The sequence below is a fragment of the Mustela nivalis genome (assembly GCF_964662115.1).
Source record: "Mustela nivalis genome assembly, chromosome: 10".
Lineage (NCBI taxonomy): Eukaryota > Metazoa > Chordata > Mammalia > Carnivora > Mustelidae > Mustela > Mustela nivalis.
The window spans coordinates 59,862,589-59,881,879 of record NC_139029.1 but is presented as its reverse complement, the minus strand read 5'-3'; the positions used below and the strand labels follow the sequence as shown (position 1 = coordinate 59,881,879).

General features: G+C 36.8%; 1 protein-coding gene across 5 annotated transcripts in view; it reads right to left on the bottom strand.

Annotated features, from left to right (window-relative positions):
• The window catches only part of TNNI3K (TNNI3 interacting kinase), a 317,149-nt gene that overhangs the window by 160,497 nt on the left and 137,361 nt on the right, over positions 1-19,291 (bottom strand). For all 5 annotated transcript variants that reach the window (XM_082686565.1, XM_082686566.1, XM_082686569.1 and 2 more), the window contains exons 12-17: positions 4,009-4,095; positions 3,370-3,426; positions 2,301-2,393; positions 2,161-2,218; positions 1,843-2,037; positions 992-1,096 (exon numbers count right to left, since the gene is read on the bottom strand). In XM_082686565.1, the coding sequence (XP_082542691.1) occupies positions 992-1,096; positions 1,843-2,037; positions 2,161-2,218; positions 2,301-2,393; positions 3,370-3,426; positions 4,009-4,095 (595 nt within the window). The remainder of the gene's footprint in view (positions 1-991; positions 1,097-1,842; positions 2,038-2,160; positions 2,219-2,300; positions 2,394-3,369; positions 3,427-4,008; positions 4,096-19,291) is intronic.

Genomic DNA, 19,291 nt, shown 5'->3' with positions numbered 1-19,291 from the left:
TTGACTTTCAGTAATCTGACTTATTTCATAAACTAGATCAGAGGTTGTCTCCATAACACATTTGGGATTCCACAGAGGTGGTGTAAGGATCTCTCTCCTTGGCATTAGAAAATGGTAAGTGAACAGATTTTTGTACCCTGCATTCTGCCTTCGATTAAAGCTGCTACATTTTGTGTATTGGCCTTCTTGTAAGATTTTGCTTAGAGAAAGCTTTCACTGTTTAAATTTTTTTGTTTTGTTTTGTTTTTAAATCCTTGGGGTTTCACCCCCTGGTACACTATAATTATTTGTTTCAAGTCTAACCTACATGAAAACATCGTCACATGAAAACTAGGTAAATGAGCTGCTGTGTTTTGGCTGAATTTACCATTAGAAAAATACCAAAACAGTAGTACAAAAATGGTGTTTCAGGTAATTTAAATCAGGACCTCCTGGGGCAGCTGGGTGGCTCTGTGGGTTAAACCTCTGCCTTCAACTTGCGTCATGATCTCAGGGTCCTGGGATGGAGCCCCGCATCGGGCTCTCTGCTCAGAGGGAAGCCTGCTTTCCCTCTCTCTGCCTACTTGTGATCTCTTTCTCTCTCTGTATGTTAAATAAATAAAAAATCTTAAAAAAAAAAATCAGGACCTCCTGCAATACCTGACTTTGTATGAGACCTGACATGCTATAATAGTCATTGATCTAAATTCTGGATCTGACTTTATTGACTTGAGAACTAGCTAGCTGGTGAATCTTACAGCCATCACTCTCTTGAAAGATCCCCAAGAGGCAGTTATATAGCTTTCTATTTCTGTAAAAGACAATGACAAAACTTTATATAGCTTAGCCTTAAAGTAGTCTATTGCCTAACCCACATAGTTGAAAACCCTGATTTGCAATATATCAAAGTGTAGTTACACTGTATCTTCAGTGAAGATACACTGAATTCTATCTTAGATTCCTAGTCAGTTACACAATTCTATGTTCATTATTTAGGGGGGGGGGGAAATACCTGTTTAAGTCACGGTGTATAATTGGCTGTGTCAGGTTGTGAAGATACTCCATACCTTTGGCAACATCTACTGCAATAATTAATTTAGACTGCAAATCAAGAATCCTAGAATTTAAAAAAAAGATTTAGTGAGGATGAAGTGGTCAAAGCCAATAATACATCTTTCTGAAAAATACCAGTGGAGTGCATGATTTGTTATTCTGTATATCTTTCAGTCTTTTTTGCTTTATTGAAGATTATGCTAAAAATTAAAAAAAAAGTCTGGAAAAAATAACTTCTACCTTAGATCATGCTTAATTATAAATCAATTCAGATACCAAACCCTCATATTTAAAATATCTCTCTTGATTTTATAATATTTATAATGTTATACTTAATTTTTTTTATAATAACATAGAATGGATTCTACTCTAATAACTGAGTGAAACCACACTCTAATTATTGCATGCATATATCTAGGATGTGAAATAGATTAGTGCAAGGCTATTCTTTTTTAAAACTTTAAAAAATAAATGCTGTGACCCTTGGTAATTATTTTATTCTCAGCTTACATATATCTGCTTTATTAGTATGTCATATTTAGCCTAATTATTATAAGCTTCAGTTGCTAATTTAAATTCCTTGAATTTGTTATCCCCAACTGAATTCCTGTTAAGAAAGCACAGAAGTATTTCTATTCACTAAAACATAATTATTGGGCATAAATTATTAGCCACCTTTAAAATGCCACATTGCCTAGCACTCAGAAGATTTCAGAAAGTAAAGGCTTATCCAAGAGGAAAGCCTCTGAAGTACTGCAAGGATAATTCCAAAGACATGTAAAATGGTAAGTCAGAACAAGAGAACCATACCTCTTCTGTTCATGAAGGAGGGAGAACAGAGAACCCCCTGATATGTACTGAGTGACGATGGCAAACTGGCTGGGATCATTCAAGCAAGCACCCACAAACTGAATTACACAAGGATGATTGAGCCGGCAGAGAATGGACACCTCTCGGCAAAACATATCCACATCTGATTTGGAGCAGTAGGTGTTGGCTCGATAACTGGAAATGGCAGGAACAGGAAATCCTTAGCCAATAGATGGATCAAAACAAGGGGCTTGCGTGCATATGCGTCTAAAAGTTCACAACTCTGTGTCTGATGCTAAATTTTCTTTGTTTGCTTACCGTTTTATTGCCACTATTTTATTCCTGCATCGTCCTTTATATACTTTCCCAAAAGAACCTAAAATTGTTTAAGAGAAATGAATAAACACATATTATCTTGAGCTAATGAAACTAAACAGACTAGTGTTTTCATAGGTTACCTGAGCCGATAATCTCATGGAACTCAATTTCAGAGAGCTGAAGATGAAAATGTGAAGGCAATCCAGCCCTTAGGAGGAGAACATCTGCTTTCTCTGCAAATAGGAATTGTTATTTTATTTTTTAAGACAAAAAACACACATAGATGTGTACACATGATGCACATATATACTTTACCAAAAATGTCATTCCCTAGTAACATTTAATTTTCCAAATACAATTGACTACTTGGAGATAATAAAACCTTATCACAAATGATATCTATCCCTTTGCATTAAAAACATGTTAGTTTCTGTCTCTGTTCCCTGACCTTTGTTATCAGGGCTAAGTGTTTATTCCTAATCTGATCAATAACTAGCTTGTCTGTGTGACACAGCAACCCTGGAGTACAGTTCATAGCACATCATGATAACAAGCGTTATCTGGTCAACCCTGCAACCTATCACAATGGGCTTAGCCAAATATCCATAAGCCAAATCTCAAAGGGATGCCAATTAGATGTCAAAAAATAAGTGCATGAATCATTCAGATGAAACATCTCACACCAAAAATAATTTTTAAAAGCTGAAAATTCTAAAGCTAAATATGAATTTATAGTTGAATCATATATGTGTGTGTATAATATATATTAATTTTCCTGATTCAGTGGTATTAATTTCTGTGTGCTGCACACACTCAAAAATTCCCCAAAGCATTACTTATTTAGGATCTTTTGGAAAATAACTTATTTTTAAAAATTTATTTTCCTATCGCAAACCTATTCCCAATTCTCCTTAGAGATATTAATATTTGTAATTTAGACTTCATTAAAAATACAAATGTGTAAAAAATTTGATCTTTCTTTAATAGTGGGGAAATTTTCACTACTATACCTTCATGACCCAAGATAGCATGTGCAAAAGAGTACAGCGGGTAAGGTTAATCATGGAAAGGATGGTTTGTGGATAATATTGGTTATGCATGCAAAGTAGTCATCATTTACAATGCGTAAAACAAAACAGAAAGTTATCATACTTGAGGCAATAGTTATCCTTTGTAATAAAATATAACAACTGTCTTATATTAAAATACCTTTTGTCATGCTTTTAATCTTCCCCAGGGGGGATGGAAGAGACACATAGGAGCCATCTAGAAATCAAATTATATTATAGAGTTGAAAGTAGCTTTTTTTCCTACATAAACATAAAGCATTATCCAAAAGAAGCAGGTGACAAAGGAAATTTGCTTAGGAAACCAAGTGAGAATATAGTTTTAACCCAGGTCTTTTTCTGGATACTGAAACTGTATAGCAAGTGTTTATTTAGAGAGTACATAAAAAGATTAAAAATAATAAAAACAAAACAAGGTGTAGTAGACTCTGGCAGATTTAATTTGTGTCTGGGTATGAGTATTTTCTGGCCTGCCTTAATAGATTCCTGAAATGGAAAACGACTGCTCTCAGCTCACCTGGGCCTTCCTGGTCATGCATAGGCCTCATAAACATCTAGTCCAGGGAATGCTAAACCTGAAGGGACTGCAGACTCATGAGTTAGAAAACAGCTTAAGTGAAGGCTTCTTTATTTTCAGCCTCATCCAGACATAAGTTTTCTTAAAATAAAGCCAATCTGACATGTCCTCATCCCTAGCCTTAGAATAATAGTAATAGAAATAAAGGTTTACCTTTGGGCACAATATTGTAATAACAACAAACACTTATTAAGAAAGGGATACCTCCTCCAGGCTGAGAATATTCATTACAGGGCAATTCATCCTGCGGTCTCTTATAATGCTTCAGGAGTGTGACAATTGCATCGTGTCCTTCATGGAAAGACAAAAAGGACAAAGGGTCTTAATTTTTGTTTGATTTATTCAGCTCATCATACAACTCAAAAGTGATTAGAGGTGGCTTAAAATATATGATATGTCTTGAGGGATAATATATTGTAATATGAATTCAGTTCATTCATTCATTCATTCATTGACCTACTCATTCATTTATTCAAAATAATTCACTGAGACTCTACTACATGTGTAGCACTGTGTTAAGCACTATATTGGATAGTAGGGGTACAAAGAACAAGGTGACTATGGTCCTATCCTTAAGAAGCTTAGTGTAGTTGAATATAAATGAGAATTTCTAAATGAGGAAATATGAGGTGCTAAGGGTACCATTAAAAGGGTAAAAAGCACATATGGTAACCAGGAGAGAGGGATGTATTTTCTTTGAATGATGCATTTGGTTGGCAACTGCAGCATAACATGGCACAAAGATAATTAACATAGGTTTTTGTGGCAGGAGATAGCTGTCTTCCTACAAATATTTGTACTCCCCATTCATAGGGTGATTTTGCCACTGAGAATGTCTGTTTACTCAGGGACAATTTTCCTATTGCCCTTGCAAGCAGATGTGGCCTTGAGACAAATTCTCACCAAGGCATAAGCAAAAGCAATGCCACTTCCAGCTCTGGGGTTTAAGAACAAGGTGAGCCTTCTCTGCTCTTCCTTTTTGCTGGCTGGATACAGAAGGTTTTAAGGCCCTAAGGGATGGGAAAAAGCTATGCACTGACCAGAAATGCCCTCATTGGACTTCTACACAACTGATAAATTTCTATTATATAACACCACCCAAATTAGGGCGTCTACTACAGTAGGTAACATATTGTGAAAAATTAAAAAATGCTAAATGCTCTTCTGACTAGACCCATGATTTTTAATAGAACTAAACGTTTTTTTTTTTTTTTAATATTTTATTTATTTATTTGACAGAGCTCACAAGTAGGCAGAGAGGCAGGCAGAGAGAGAGGGAAGCAGGCTCTCTGCTGAGCAGAGAGCCCGATGCGGTGCGGGGCTTGATCTCAGGACCGGGGGATCATGACCTGAGCTGAAGGCAGAGGCATTAACCCATTGAGCCACCCAGGTGCCCCAGAACTAAACTTTTTGATACTATTTTATGTTTTAACTATAAAAATAATCTATCGAACCTAATTTATACAAGAGAAAAACAAAGTCAGCCTTAAAGACCCTGCCAAGAGACTTGTGAAATGCAATAGAACTCATTGTAAAAATGGCAAATTTTAGCAATTGAAAAATCATATGTGCTTATCCATCCCAGAGGGTTCATAGTTAACACTTGTTCAGAATACACCTAATGTATAGAGTATATGCTGATAGTTATGCCTGTTTATCAAATCACCCCTTCAAAAATAAGAATGAAAATTAATAGAGCATGCAAGATCATGAGATGGAGAATTAGATTAAAAATTAGATTAAAAACTAGATTAAGGGCCGCCTGGGTGGCTCAGTGGGTTAAGCCTCTGCCTTCGGCTCAGGTCGTGATCCCGGGGTCCTGGGATCGAGCCCCACATCAGGCTCTCTGCTCAGCAGTGAGCCTGCTTCCCTTCCTCTCTCTCTGCCTGCTTCTCTGCCTACTTGTGATCTCTTTCTGTCAAAAAAAAAAAAAAAATCTTAAAAAAAAAAAACTAGATTAAAAGCTTTTCCAAATGTAATATCCCAATACCAGTTTCTTTTAAGAAAATCAACAATAACATTGTGATGAAAATTGCTAAAATTTGTAGAAAAACTTAAATCTACAGAGTAACAACTAGTGCCCATTTTCTTATCCACAGATTTCAATTCATGACTGGTTGATCTGTAATTTTCTCAAATCACAGACACGGGTTATGATGAAATAATGAGGAGCCTGTCCTATTAGGACCTTTTTCTTTGTACTTTCCTGTGCTCACAATCAGGGAAACCTCAAGACCCAAATGACATGAGCCAACAAGCACATTTCTAAAGAGCCTAATACAGGCTCAGTTGGTTAAGCATCTATCTTTGGCTCAGGTCATGATCTAGGAGTCCTGGAATGGGGTCCCAATGTTGGGCTCCCTGCTCAGTGGGGAGCCTGTTTCTCCTTCTCTTTCTGCCTGCTGCTCCCTGCTTATGCTCTCTGTCTAATAAATAATTTAAAAAATTAAAATTAAAGAAGAGCCGATTAGGCAGAAGGAACAGATGATGTAAAGGTTCCAAGATGGGAGGAAATATGACACCTTCAGAAATGAAAGGTGGCCAGTGCGGTTGGAATATCACAAGCAAGGATGAGAGTGATTCCAGAGTTGGGTGGAGAAATAGATAAGCACATATCATGTGCAGAAGCGCTTCACAAACTTTGTAGTGTGTATAAGAATCACCAAGAACACGTATTATTTATTTTCTTTAAATGTTTTATTTAAATTCAAGTTAGTTAATATATAGTGTAGTATTAGTTTCAGAGGTAGAATTTAGTGATTCATCACTTAAATATATCCCAGTGTTCACACAAGTGCACTGCTTAATGCCCATCACACATTTAGCCCATCCCCTCACTCTCTCCCCTCCAGCAACCCTCAGTTTGTTCCCTATAGTTAAGAGTGTTTAATAGTTTGCCTCCCTCTCTGTTTTTATCTTCTTTTATTTTTCCTTCCCCTCCCTTATGTTCATCTGTTTATTTTCTTAAATAAACACACGTGTGGCATCATATGGTATTTGTCTTTCTCTGACTGACTTATTTCACTTCACATCATCATTGCAAATGGAAAGATTTTGTTCTTTTTGATGGCTGAGTAATATTCCATTTTATATATATACACCACATCTTTATCCATTCTTCAGTTGATGGATATCTGGGCTCTTTCCATAATTTGGCTAGTATTGATATGATGCTATAAACATCAGTATGCATATGTCCCTTCAAATCACTATTTTTGTATCCTTTGTATAAAGACCCAGTAGTGCAATTGCTGGATCATAGGGAAACTCGATTTTTAACTTTCTGAGGAACCTCCATTCAGTTTTCCAGAGCGGTTGTACCAGTTTGCATTCCTACCAACAGTGGAAGAGGGTTCCCCTCTCTCTGCATCCTTACCAACATCTGTTGTTTCCCGAATTGTTAATTTCAGCCATTCTGACCGCTGCAAGGTGGTATCTCATAGTGGTTTTGATTTGTATTTCCCTTATGATAACTGATGTTGAACATTTTTTCATATGTTTGCTAGCCATTTATATGTCTTCCTTGGAGAAATGTCTGTTCACATCTTCCACCCATTTCTTGACTGGATTTTTTTATTTGGGGTTTGAGTTTGGTAAGTTCTTTATTGATTTTGGATATTAACCCTTTATCCAATATGCTGTTTACAAATATCTTCTCCCCTTCCACTGGCTGTCTTTTAGTTGTGTTGATTGTTTCCTTTGCTGTGCAGAAGCTTTTTATCCTGATGAAGTCCCCAGAGTTCTCTTGTTTTGTTTTTTGTTTCCCTTGCCTTCTTTCCAGCAGGAAGTTGCTGCAGCAAGTTAAAAGATGTTGCTGCCATTGTTCTCCTCTAGAATTCCTGTCTCACACTTAGGTCATTCATCCATTCGGAATTTATTTTTGTGTATGGTATAAGAAGTGGTCCAATTTCTTTGTTATGCATGTGGCTATTCAGTTTTCTCAACACCATTTGTTGAAGACACTGTTTTTTGTTTTTTTCATTGGATATTCTTTCCTGCTTTGCTTAAGATTGTTGACCATATAGTTGTGGGTCCATTTCTGGGTTTTCAATTCTATTCTATTGATCTATGAGTCTGTTTTTGTGCCATTACCACACTACTTGATGATTATAGCTTTGTAATACAGCTTGAAGTCTGGGATTGTGATGACTCCAGTTTGGTTTTCTTATTCAGTGTTCCTTTGATTCTCTGGGGTCTTTTCTGGTTCCATATAGATTTTAGAATTCTTCGTTCTAGTTCTGTGAAAATGCTGGTGTTATTTTGATAGGGGATGCATTGAATCTGTACATTGTTTTGGGTAATATAGAGATGTTAACAAAACTTTGTTCTTCCAATTCATGAGCATGGAAAGTTTTTCCATTTCTTTGTGTCTTCCTCAATTTCTTTCATCAGTGTTTTATAGTTTTCAGAGTACAGAATTTTTACGTCTTTCGTTAGGTTTATTCCTATCTTGCAGTTTTTCGTGTAGTTGAAAATGGGATCAATTCCTTTATTTCTCTTTCCTCTGCTTCACTATTGGTATATAGAAATGTAACAGATTTCTGTGCATTGATTTTATATCCTGTGACTTGGCTGAATTCTCGCAAGTTTTTGGTGGTCTTTCAGATTTTCCACATAGAATATCATGTAATCTGCAAAGAGTGAAAGTTTGACTCCTTCCTTGCCAATCTGTATGCCTTTATTTCTTTTTATTGTCTGATTGCTGAGGCTAGGACTTCCAGTACTATGTTGAACAACAGTGGTGAGAGTTGACATTCCTCTCTTCTTGAAAAGCTCTCAGATTTTCCACATTGAGGATGACCATAACTATGGGTCTTTTTTTGGTATGGCATTCATGATATTGAGGTGTGTTCCTTCTATTCCCACTGTGTTGAGGGTTTTTTTTATCAAGAAAGGGTACTGTATTTTGTCAAATGCCTTTTCTGCATCTAAAGAGAGGAACATATATTTCTTACCCTTTTTTTTTTTTTATTAATGTGGCATATTACATTGATTGATTTGTGGATGCTGAACCACCCCTACAGCCTAGGAATAAATCCCACTCCGTTATGGTAAATAATCTTTTCAATGTACTGTTGGATCCATTTAGTTAGTAATCTTGTTGAGAAATTTTGGATGTATGTTCTTCAGGCATATTGGCCTACAATTCTCCTTTTTTAGTGGAGTCCTTTCCTGGTTTTGGAATGACGGTAATACTGGCCTCATAAAATGAGTTTAGAAGTTTTTCTTCCATTTCTATTTTTTTAGAACAGTTTCAGAAGAACAGGCATTCATTCTTCTTTAATTGTTTGTTAGAATTCCCCTGGAAAGCCATCCAGCCCTGAACTTTTGTTTGTTGGGAGATTTTTGATTGCTGATTCAATGTCTTTGCTGGTGGGTCTGTTCAGATTTTCTCTTTCTTCCTATTTCTGTTTTGGTAATTTACGTGTTTCTAAACATTTATCCATTTTTTCCCAGATTGTCTAATTTGTTGGCATATAATTGCTCAAAATATTCTCTTATAATTGTTTGTATTTCTTTGCTGTTGGTTGTGATCTCTCTTCTTTCATTAATGATTTTATTTATTTGGGTCTTTCTCTCTCTCTTTATCTCTCTCTCTGTGATAACTCTGGCTAGGGGATTATCAATTTTGTTAATTCTTTCAAAGAACCAGCTTCTAGTTTCATTGATGGAGCACGTGTTAAACCACAGATTCCTGAGCACTACCCCCAGAGATTCTGACTGAAAGGTCTATAGTGGAACCTGAGAGTTGCTTTTCTAACAAAGCCCCAGGTGATGCTGATTAGGAATCCATACTTTGATACTATGGATGTGGCACTTTGGAGTTTAAGATAAGAAATTTGGATTTAAATGTAGGTGAGATGGAGAAACACTTTAATTAGTTGAAGGACACGATTTGTTTTACTCTTAAGAAAGATCCTTATTTACAGATTAGAGCTATGGTATGTCATTCTAAGGCTGTTGTAAAGATTAAGTGAGATAATGCATGTGCCTACAATTCTAACATGTAAATATGCCTTTCAGATATTTTCACTGCTTTCTTGCCTTACTATTTTGCCTGAAGAATTATAAATGAACTTGAAAAGTCTTTTATGGAACATCACATAAATTTTTCTAAATACTAATATATTCCATTTCTATTGTTGTTGTGGTTAATTATTGCAAACTTAGTGACTTAAACAATACTTTATTATAGTTCTAGAAGTCAGAAGTCCAAAATAGTTCTCAATGGGCTAAAGTCAAGGTGTTGGTACTCCTTTCTAGAGGCTCCAGAGGAACATCCACTTCCTTGTGTTTTTCCAGGCTCAAAACATTTCTTGGCTGTTGTCCCCTTTTATATTTTCAAAGCTATCAGTGGCTGGCTGAGTCCTTTTCACTCCATATCACTCTGACCTCTGCTTCTGCCTCCCTCTTCCACATTTAAAGACCCCTGCTATGATTTTGGGCCCACTGGAATAATCCAGGATAATCTTTCTCAAAAAGTCTTCTAATTAGCAGTCTTAATTCCCCTTTCCCATGTAAGGCAGCATACTCATAAGCTGCTGGGGACTGGACCTGGACATCTGTAGGGGGACATTACTCTGCCGACCGCCCCTAGTGTGATGAAAATTTCAGTGTCCTCTGTTTGCATATTGGTGCTGCCTTCCATTGAGCACCTCCCTTTCTTCCTCATTGCTGATGGTTATTTTAGTCTCAGGATAAAAGTAACATCACCAACAAAAAGTTCTCTGAAATTAAAATACCCCTTCATCTGTCCTGCTGGTAGATTCATAGGTTCTGAGGTTTGTCTGCCCCCAGTTTAATAGGACCTATGGTGCTTTGAGTTGTTTTTCTACTAAATTTGGTCTTTAAGCGTTTGGGACCAGAAAACAAAACAAAACAACACAAAATTTCTTATTTCTGTTTCTCCTTTGGGAAAAATAAAATGACTTAAACCCCACACATTTACCCAAGCATAACAAAGCTTACTTAAATCACAAAGTCCACCTCCCTGCCTGTCTCAGCCTCTCTGTTGGGCTGACTGTGGCTGCCAGAGGAGAGGGCCTCCTGGTTTCCCTAGTGAAGCCGAAAGCCGCATCTTGAATCCTGACGGTCTGTGTAAGTCAGTGATCACACCCTTGATGTTACCTTTCATTTCAACAGCTCTCTTGGCTCCACTTGCTCTGAGCAGTTTTAATTTCCTGCCAGCACAGTGGCACAATTTGCTGGCATTTTCTTTGGGATGCTTTTCATCAAGAGCCTAATGAGTGCCTGGGTTCTGGCTGATGATAAGCACGAGGCTGCCAGGGAAATGCCAAGAGGCCCCTTGGCTCTGGAAGGCATCTCCGCCTGATTTCCCACCTCCTGCTAACTGTGGGCTGAGGCGCACACGTACGGGAAATTCTTCACTGCTATCATTGCTCTGACAAACTACCAAAGTGTATGCAAAGAAACCTGAAAACCACTAAGGCCCAGTTCCCTGATACTTGGTCACAAGGAGTTAAGCAGAAAAATGCCTTGGTGGAACTCACTCAATGGACTTGCTAAGGCTAACTTCTGATAATGGATATACCCAGATAACCAAGGCACACTAATGGAACACATCCAGAGATAATCAAACTTCCACTAATTAAATAAAATGTTTTCCTATATCTAAGAATTTACTATCTACATCCAAGTATTTCACCCAAAACAGGAGGTTGCTATGTTATTAGCCTAATGCAGTTATAATAATGCTTTGCGCTTCAGAGGATTACTGATTAGAGCCCATGGAGGTTTTGCCAGCTTGGAGTGTCTTTCATTTCCTGCATTCCACCCTTCAAGTCTGTCTGTATTACTCAAATTCCATGCTTTCCCTTTAGTTCATCATCTTCTTCTTTTCCTTTCCTTATACTTGGAGTGATTCCTCCCAACCACAAACCTCTTTGCTTTTAACTTTCTGCACATCTTTATTTTATAACCTAGATTGTTTTTTAAGGCTACAATCCATCCAAAGGGCTGTTACATAGACAGTTTAGTATGTATATCATGGTCATATATACAACAGAGGATTCAAAATTATTCAAGAAGGAAAAGGACACATTTTACTATATCCCTGTAAGGATATCTCTCTGACCCCACAATTTTGTCTTAGGAACAATGAATGCTGTTTACTGCTATGAAGAATTATTTTAATAGCAGAAGAAAACTTGCTATGAAAATTATTTTAATTACTAGGTCTGAAGGTTAAAAGTAAATGACTCTAGTACTAAGATCATCTCCCTGACATTGTGAGTCTGAGGCCCTCTGGGTCTAAGGTAGAAAACATAGGGATTAGGTCTTGATTATATAAGCCAAGGAATTCCTATTGACCTCACATGTTCAAAATGCCTAGGTTATTAAAGTAGCAGTCTCAGGCCTTCTTTGTACATACTAAAGGAGGAAGCTTTCACAGCAATTATACAGCCAAGACTTGGCTCAATATTTTGCTATCTCCCCTTCTTATCATTCTAAAAACTCACTTTCCAAATGCACTGAAAAGTGGAATCTCTTTGATGTTTGTTCTTCCTTCTGCCAAACTTGGCCCACACATTATCATTTAAATAAGAGACAAGAAAAATTCAAGACTTGCTATATCTTCTCATCATTTAAATCCAAAAGATAGTTTCATAAGAAAGGGTAAACAAAAATAAAGCTGGGGGCATCACGTTACCTGATTTCAAGCTCTATTACAAAGCTGTGATCACCAAGACAGCATGGTAGTGGCATAAAAACAGACACATAGACCAGTGGAACAGAGTAGAGAGCCCAGATATGGACCCTCAACTCTATGGTCAATTAATCTTTGACAAAACAGGAAAAAATATACAGTGAAAAAAAAGTCAGTCTCTTCAATAAATGGTGCTGGGAAAACTGGACAGCTATAAAGTGGAAGAATGAAACTCGACCATTCTCTTACACCGTACACAAAGATAAACTCAAATGGATAAAAGACCTCAACGTGAGACAGGAATCCGTCAGAATCCTAGAGGAGAGGGGCACCTGGGTGGCTCAGTGGGTTAAGCCGCTGCCTTCGGCTCAGGTCATGATCTCAGGGTCCTGGGATCGAGTCCCGCATCGGGCTCTCTGCTCAGCAGGGAGCCTGCTTCCTCCTCTCCTCTCTCTGCCTGCCTCTCTGCCTACTTGTGATCTCTCTCTGTCAAATAAATAAATAAAAAATCTTTAAAAAAAAAAAAAAGAATCCTAGAGGAGAACATAGGCAGTAATCTCTTCGATATCAGCCACAGCAACTTCTTTCAAGATATGTCTCCAAAGGCAAAGGAAACAAAAGCGAAAATAAACTTTTGGGACTTCATCAAAATCAAAAGCTTCTGCACAGCAAGGAAACAGTCAAAAAAACAAAGAGGCAACCCACGGAATGGGAGAAGATATTTGCAAATGACAGTACAGACAAAAGGTTGATATCCAGTATCTATAATGAACTCCTCGAACTCAACACACACGAAACAGGCAAACATCAAAAAATGGGCAGAAGATATGAACAGACACTTCTCCAATAAAGACATACAAATAGCTATCAGACACATGAAAAAATGTTCATCATCCCTAGCCCTCAGGGAGATTCAAATTAAAACCACATTGAGATATCACTTTACACCAGTTAGAATGGCCAAAATGAACAAAACAGGAAACAACATATGTTGGAGAGAATGTGGAGAAAGGAGAACCCTCTTCCACTGTTGCTGGGAATGCAAGTTGGTGCAACCTCTTTGGAGAACAGTGTGGAGATTCCTCAAGAAATTAAAAATACAACTTCCCTATGAGCCTGTCATTGCATTCCTGGGTATTTACCCCAAAGATACAGATGTCATGAAAAGAAGGGCCATTTGTACCCCAATGTTTATAGCAGCAATGGCCACGGTCACCAAACTGTGGAAAGAGCCAAGATGCCCTTCAACGGACAAATGGATAAGGAAGATGTGGTCCATATACACTATGGAGTATTATGCCTCCATCAGAAAGGACGAATACCCAACTTTTGTAGCAACATGTATGGGACTGGAAGAGATTTTGCTGAGTGAAATAAGTCAAGCAGAGAGAGTCAACTATCATATGGTTTCATTTATTTGTGGAGCATAACAAATATCATGGAGGACAAGGGGTCTTAGAGAGGAGAAGGGAATTGAGGTAAATTGGAAGGGGAGGTGAACCATGAGAGACTATGGACTCTGAAAAACAATCTGAGGGGTTTGAAGTGGTGAGGGGGTGGGAGGTTGGGGTACCAGGTGGTGGGTATTATAGAGGGCACAGATTGCATGGAGCACTGGGTGTGGTGGAAAAATAATGAATACTGTTTTTCTGAAAATAAATAAATTTAATTAAAAAAAAAAGAAAGGGTACACACATCCCTCTTCCCCCATATTCTTGTCTGTTAATTACCAAATCACCAGAACCAAACAAGAATGCCACCAGTCCTTCTTCACCTTGAGAAAAGAACCCACAATTGTTAACGTTTTTGCCAAAAGAACTCTATATAAACCAAGTTATTTAGCATTCTTCTTTCCCTCTTTTCTCTCCTTCCCATTTGGCTTTTCTTTTCCCATTAGAGATCAGCTCAAGTAACATCTTCCCAGGGAAGCCCTTCATGATTTCTCAATTTTAAATAGTGTCCTTAAACTTTTTACCTTAAACTTTATACAGTGTTGTTTTTCCTTTTTGTTTTATTCGTGAGAGTTTTTTTTTCTGATAGTTTCTATTTGTTTTCTTGCTCATGATCCACCTCTTCTGCTAGAAATACAAACTTCCTAAGAACAGGGAAAATTTGTATGTCTAACTCACTGTTTTACTCAGTTCCTAGCACATATTAGGTTTGTAATAATGTTTTTTGAATAAATGACTGAAACCAGGTATGAGAAATATAATGTTGAAATATAAATGCCCTTAATCTTATAATGAATGCTTTCTAAAATAAAAGAAAAAAATAATGATACAAGCGCTAAAATTTTATTTAGCCTAGTTCTAGGAAGGGAAAGGTAGAGGATGCTGTGAATGTGCTATTCATAATAGCACTGTTTTACAGGAAGCTAGAGGGGTCAGGAAAGAGTTCCTTAAGGAACTATCTTTTAAGCTAAATTTGAAAGATGAATATAAGTTGATTAAGCAAAAAGGGAACATAAGACTCAGAGGGAAATATTTCACAGTTGCAATGCATAGAAAGAGGAGTTTTATTTAGAACTTATTTTAAAATCATCTGCCTATTAAAATTTAAGTATTAGAACTGTGTAGTTAATATGAAACCCATAGTATCTAAAGAAATATCTCCAGAGACAACAGAAGAGCAGTAAATGGCATTCTTGGGAACATCTACCATATTATGATGAACTAGATGCCATTAGTGAGACAGGAAATTGAATGCTATGACTGGGATATCTGCTCATTCTCTAATTCACTTCAATAAACAAGTATTGAGTACTTATTAGGAATCAGTCTTTGAATTAGCTTTTTGGAAGACAAAAAATTAATAGCTCAAATGTTTGTTCTCAAAAAGTTTATAATCTGGTAAGGGGCAGAGTGTTTCAATATGCAATGGTAAATACAGAGATAGAGATGCACATATGGTATAATAAACATAAAAGATATGTATGCTAGCCTGGAACATCAGGGAAGACTTTCAGGAAGAGACTATCTGTAAACTGAGTTTTGAAAGCTAAGTAGAAATCAGAAATTGAGAGTGGAGTGGGTAAGGGAGAATTAGGGGTGTCGAGATAGAGAAGACTATATGAGAAAAGGCTTGGAAACATGGAATACATTGATACACATGGAGAAGAAGGAGTATATTTGCATTACTATCATGTGAATAGATACTGTTTCACAGGGTAATTGTGCACAGATGATAAGTTAATATGTATGAAGTATTTAGAATATGCCTGGCACAGAGAGAACCCCCACTGAGTGTTAGCAATGTAGTGGATTTAATGATGATTGCAGAATGTGGGGTCATTCACATGACAGTGACTGGATATGAGGTTTAAGAGGTAGGAAGGGCACAGGGCATGGGCACAGGGTATGCCATGATAATACATTGGAACTTTTTCAATAGGTAATAGTGTGCCAGTGAAAGATGTTAAGCTGGGAAATGCTATGGCCCTATTTACACCTTGAATCCTTCTTCAAAACTACAGTTAGAAAATGAAATCAAAGAAGCTGAAGAAAAAAAAAAGAAAAGAAAAAAAATGAAGAGTAGTTATGAAGCTATTAAAATGGATCGGGATAAAGATAAGGTTATAAACTAAAACAGTGACAGTAAAAATAAAAAAAGAAAGGATGGATTAAGTATCCATGAGGCAAAATGATGAGAACTTTTGGAAAGAGAGATAGAGGGAAAAAAAGTCACCAAGCATCTTATGCCTCCATCAGAAAGGATGAATATCCAATTTTTGTAGCAACATAGATGGTACTGGAAGAGATTATGCTGAGTGAAATAAGTCAAGCAGAGAGAGTCAAAATTATCATAGGGTTTCACTTATTTGTGGAGCATAACAAATAAAATGGAGGACATGGGGAGATGGAGAGGAGAAGGGAGTTGAGGGAAATTGGAAGGGGAGGTGAACCATGAGAGACTATGGACTCTGAAAAACAGTCTGAGGGTTCTGAAGGGGCGGGGGGGTGGGAGGTTGGGGGAACAAGGTGGTGGGTATTAGGGAGGGCATGTACTGCATGGAGAACTGGGTGTGACACAAAAAACAATGAATACTGTTACACTGAAAAGAAATACAAAATTAAAAAAAAAAGTCACCAAGCATCAATCCAGATCTCTGACTTCAGTGACTAAGTGGATGGTAATGCCATTAAATTGACAGAATGAATAAGAGATATGGTAGGAGAAACTGACTGATGAAAACAAAAAAGATATTAAGTTCAATTTTGGACTTGCTGAGTTTTACACACTCAGATATCCAAGTAAAAAGATCTACCATGTCAGTTCGTGTGGTGGTTTGAAAACACAGTCACAATTTCTGATACTTGTCCATAACTGAGGGGGAAAACCCTGCTATTGTGAAGAGACTTGCAAATTTGTGTTGAATTTTAAAATATTGTTTTACATATTTGTATGGTACTATACAAATTAGAATAATGGCTTTAAATTGCTTTTTAAATATTTCATTAGTGACTTTCAAAACCTCCTTAACCTTGCTTCAATCCTGAGGTTTTAAAATATATGGTATTACTTGATTCATAACAAATATAAATACAACAAAACAGCACTTTTTTTTTTGTTTGTTTGTTTTAAAGATTTATATATTTATTTGAGAGAGGGACAGAGACTGGGGGAAGGGGTAAAGGAAGAGAATAATCAAGCAGCTCCCACTGAGTGTGGAGCCCGACATACGGGCTCGCTCTCATGACCCATGACATCAGGACCTGAGCCAAAACCAAGAGTCAGATGCTTAACCAACTGAGCCACGCAGCCTCATAACAACACATGGTTTTATATATTCCAGGTTTTTCTGGTGGTGTTTGGCAGGGATATAAACTCTTCATTAGAGAGTTTATAGGAGATTCCCATCATTCTAATATATCAATATGTCATATTTCTCATTTTACACTAAAACATGTAAATTAGGAAAGACTGAAATTTGGAATTTATGTGAAGCTTGCTTGAACCTTTTTGATGAAGTTAATAATAATGGATACCATTATTTTTACCGAGAATCTGTTATGTTCCAGACATTTATTTATTTGTTTATTTATTTAAATTTATTTATTTGCGAGAGAGAAATCCTGCTCCTCATTTTAATCCTGCTCCTCATTTTAAGTCTGAAGATTAAGGCTTAGGGAGGTTAAATGACTTGCCCAAAGTCATTATATGATTAGGATGGAATTTGAACTGAGATCTGATTCTCAGGTGAGGTGGTAAGAGCTTAAATTCTGCAATAAGACAGAACTCTGTTTGGTACCTGCTCTCCACTTAAGAGCTGTGCTGTTTGGGCAAGTGTGACTTGGCAGATTGAAGTCTCAAATTTTTAATCTGTAATAGAAAGGCAATAACATTTTAAAGAGTTATGTGGATAATTTAATTATACATACATTTATATGCATGTGTAATAGGCATTTAATGAATGTAAGTTTTTTCTACTATCCATTTTAATGTATGGGTTTTTTGTTTTTTTAGTTTCAAATCTTTGTTTAAATTCTAGTTAGTTAACATACAGTGCAATATTGGTTTTAGGTGTAGAATTCAGGGTGTGTAGGTTTTAATATAGTTACTAAGTTTCAAAAATATTTTACTGTGTGTAAATGTGTTACCCCCCTACAAAAATGAAAGTTCTGACCATTCTAATGAGAGTTGGTACTATTCCATTTGCTTACTTTTTAGAGGAGAGAGTAACTGAACATGTAGAATGTAACCAGCACACACAAAATTGCACATAGATTTTGAAATACCATCTAAATCTTTCATTTATTCCTTCTTCTACCCCGACCGAATTCACTCTAGCACACTAACTGAGGTTCACTAAACTAAGTAACTAAACTCTCAATAGGTAAGGATTCAATATAAAGAAGTTTGGGAATTTATTATCCATTGATGGAGATTTATCAAAAATTTAATGAGTTCGGCTCTTCTTCCTTCAACTCCTCCCCAACTCTTATCTTTTAGTTATTTTTTTACTGGTTGAAAACTGTAGAAACTCACAACTGTAAGACTTTATTACTTTTAGAGAATACACTATAGTATGTTGACTATAAATAATTCACACCATACTGCACTTGTCAAAAGGAATGAACAAAGTATATATCATGGTACAGGAACCTTGATTTTTATTGTTTTTGCTCACTTACTCACTAATTCTCCAACTGCAGCTCCCTGTCACTGTGAATTACAGTCGTTCTGATGTATACAAATATTGTATTCTGCGTAATTAGGTATTGGGATAGGAACCTCTGTAAATTACTTTAACTGGTGTCAGTACTGAAGCAAATAAGAAGTTTTAAGTTCTGTTTCTGATTCGGGTTATTTTCTGACCCTAAACAGCCTGACATAAAGAAGTCCTTTTCTTTGTCAAAGGCAGCCTTTTCAAATCTAACTGCCAGACACACTATTGAGCTATGTGTTCAATTCTAATTGGCTGAGATCTTTTCAATTCGGCAGTTTCATCTTTAATGCAATGGATGCGAGATTATGTGTAGGTCTTTTCAATGGGTTTTCCATACTGGTGATTAGGGCAGAGGATTTGAACATAAGCAGGCTGCTGGCTATTTCTTCTGGCCAATTTAAATTGATTCATACAAGTCCTTTGTACCCCAGGGAAAGGGCAGAACAAATCCAAGTGAGTGAGACAGCTATCGCTACTCTCAGATGGAATAGTAGAAAACAAGGTGGGGGGTGGGGGGTAGCCAAGTTGAGGAAGGGAAACACTCTAAATATTGTAAAATTAGAGTTCTGAGTAGTCTAGCAGGGAAATATTGAAACTTAACCAATAGGTTTCTGTGTAGAATCAAGGTCACCAGGAAAATTATTTCCAAGATT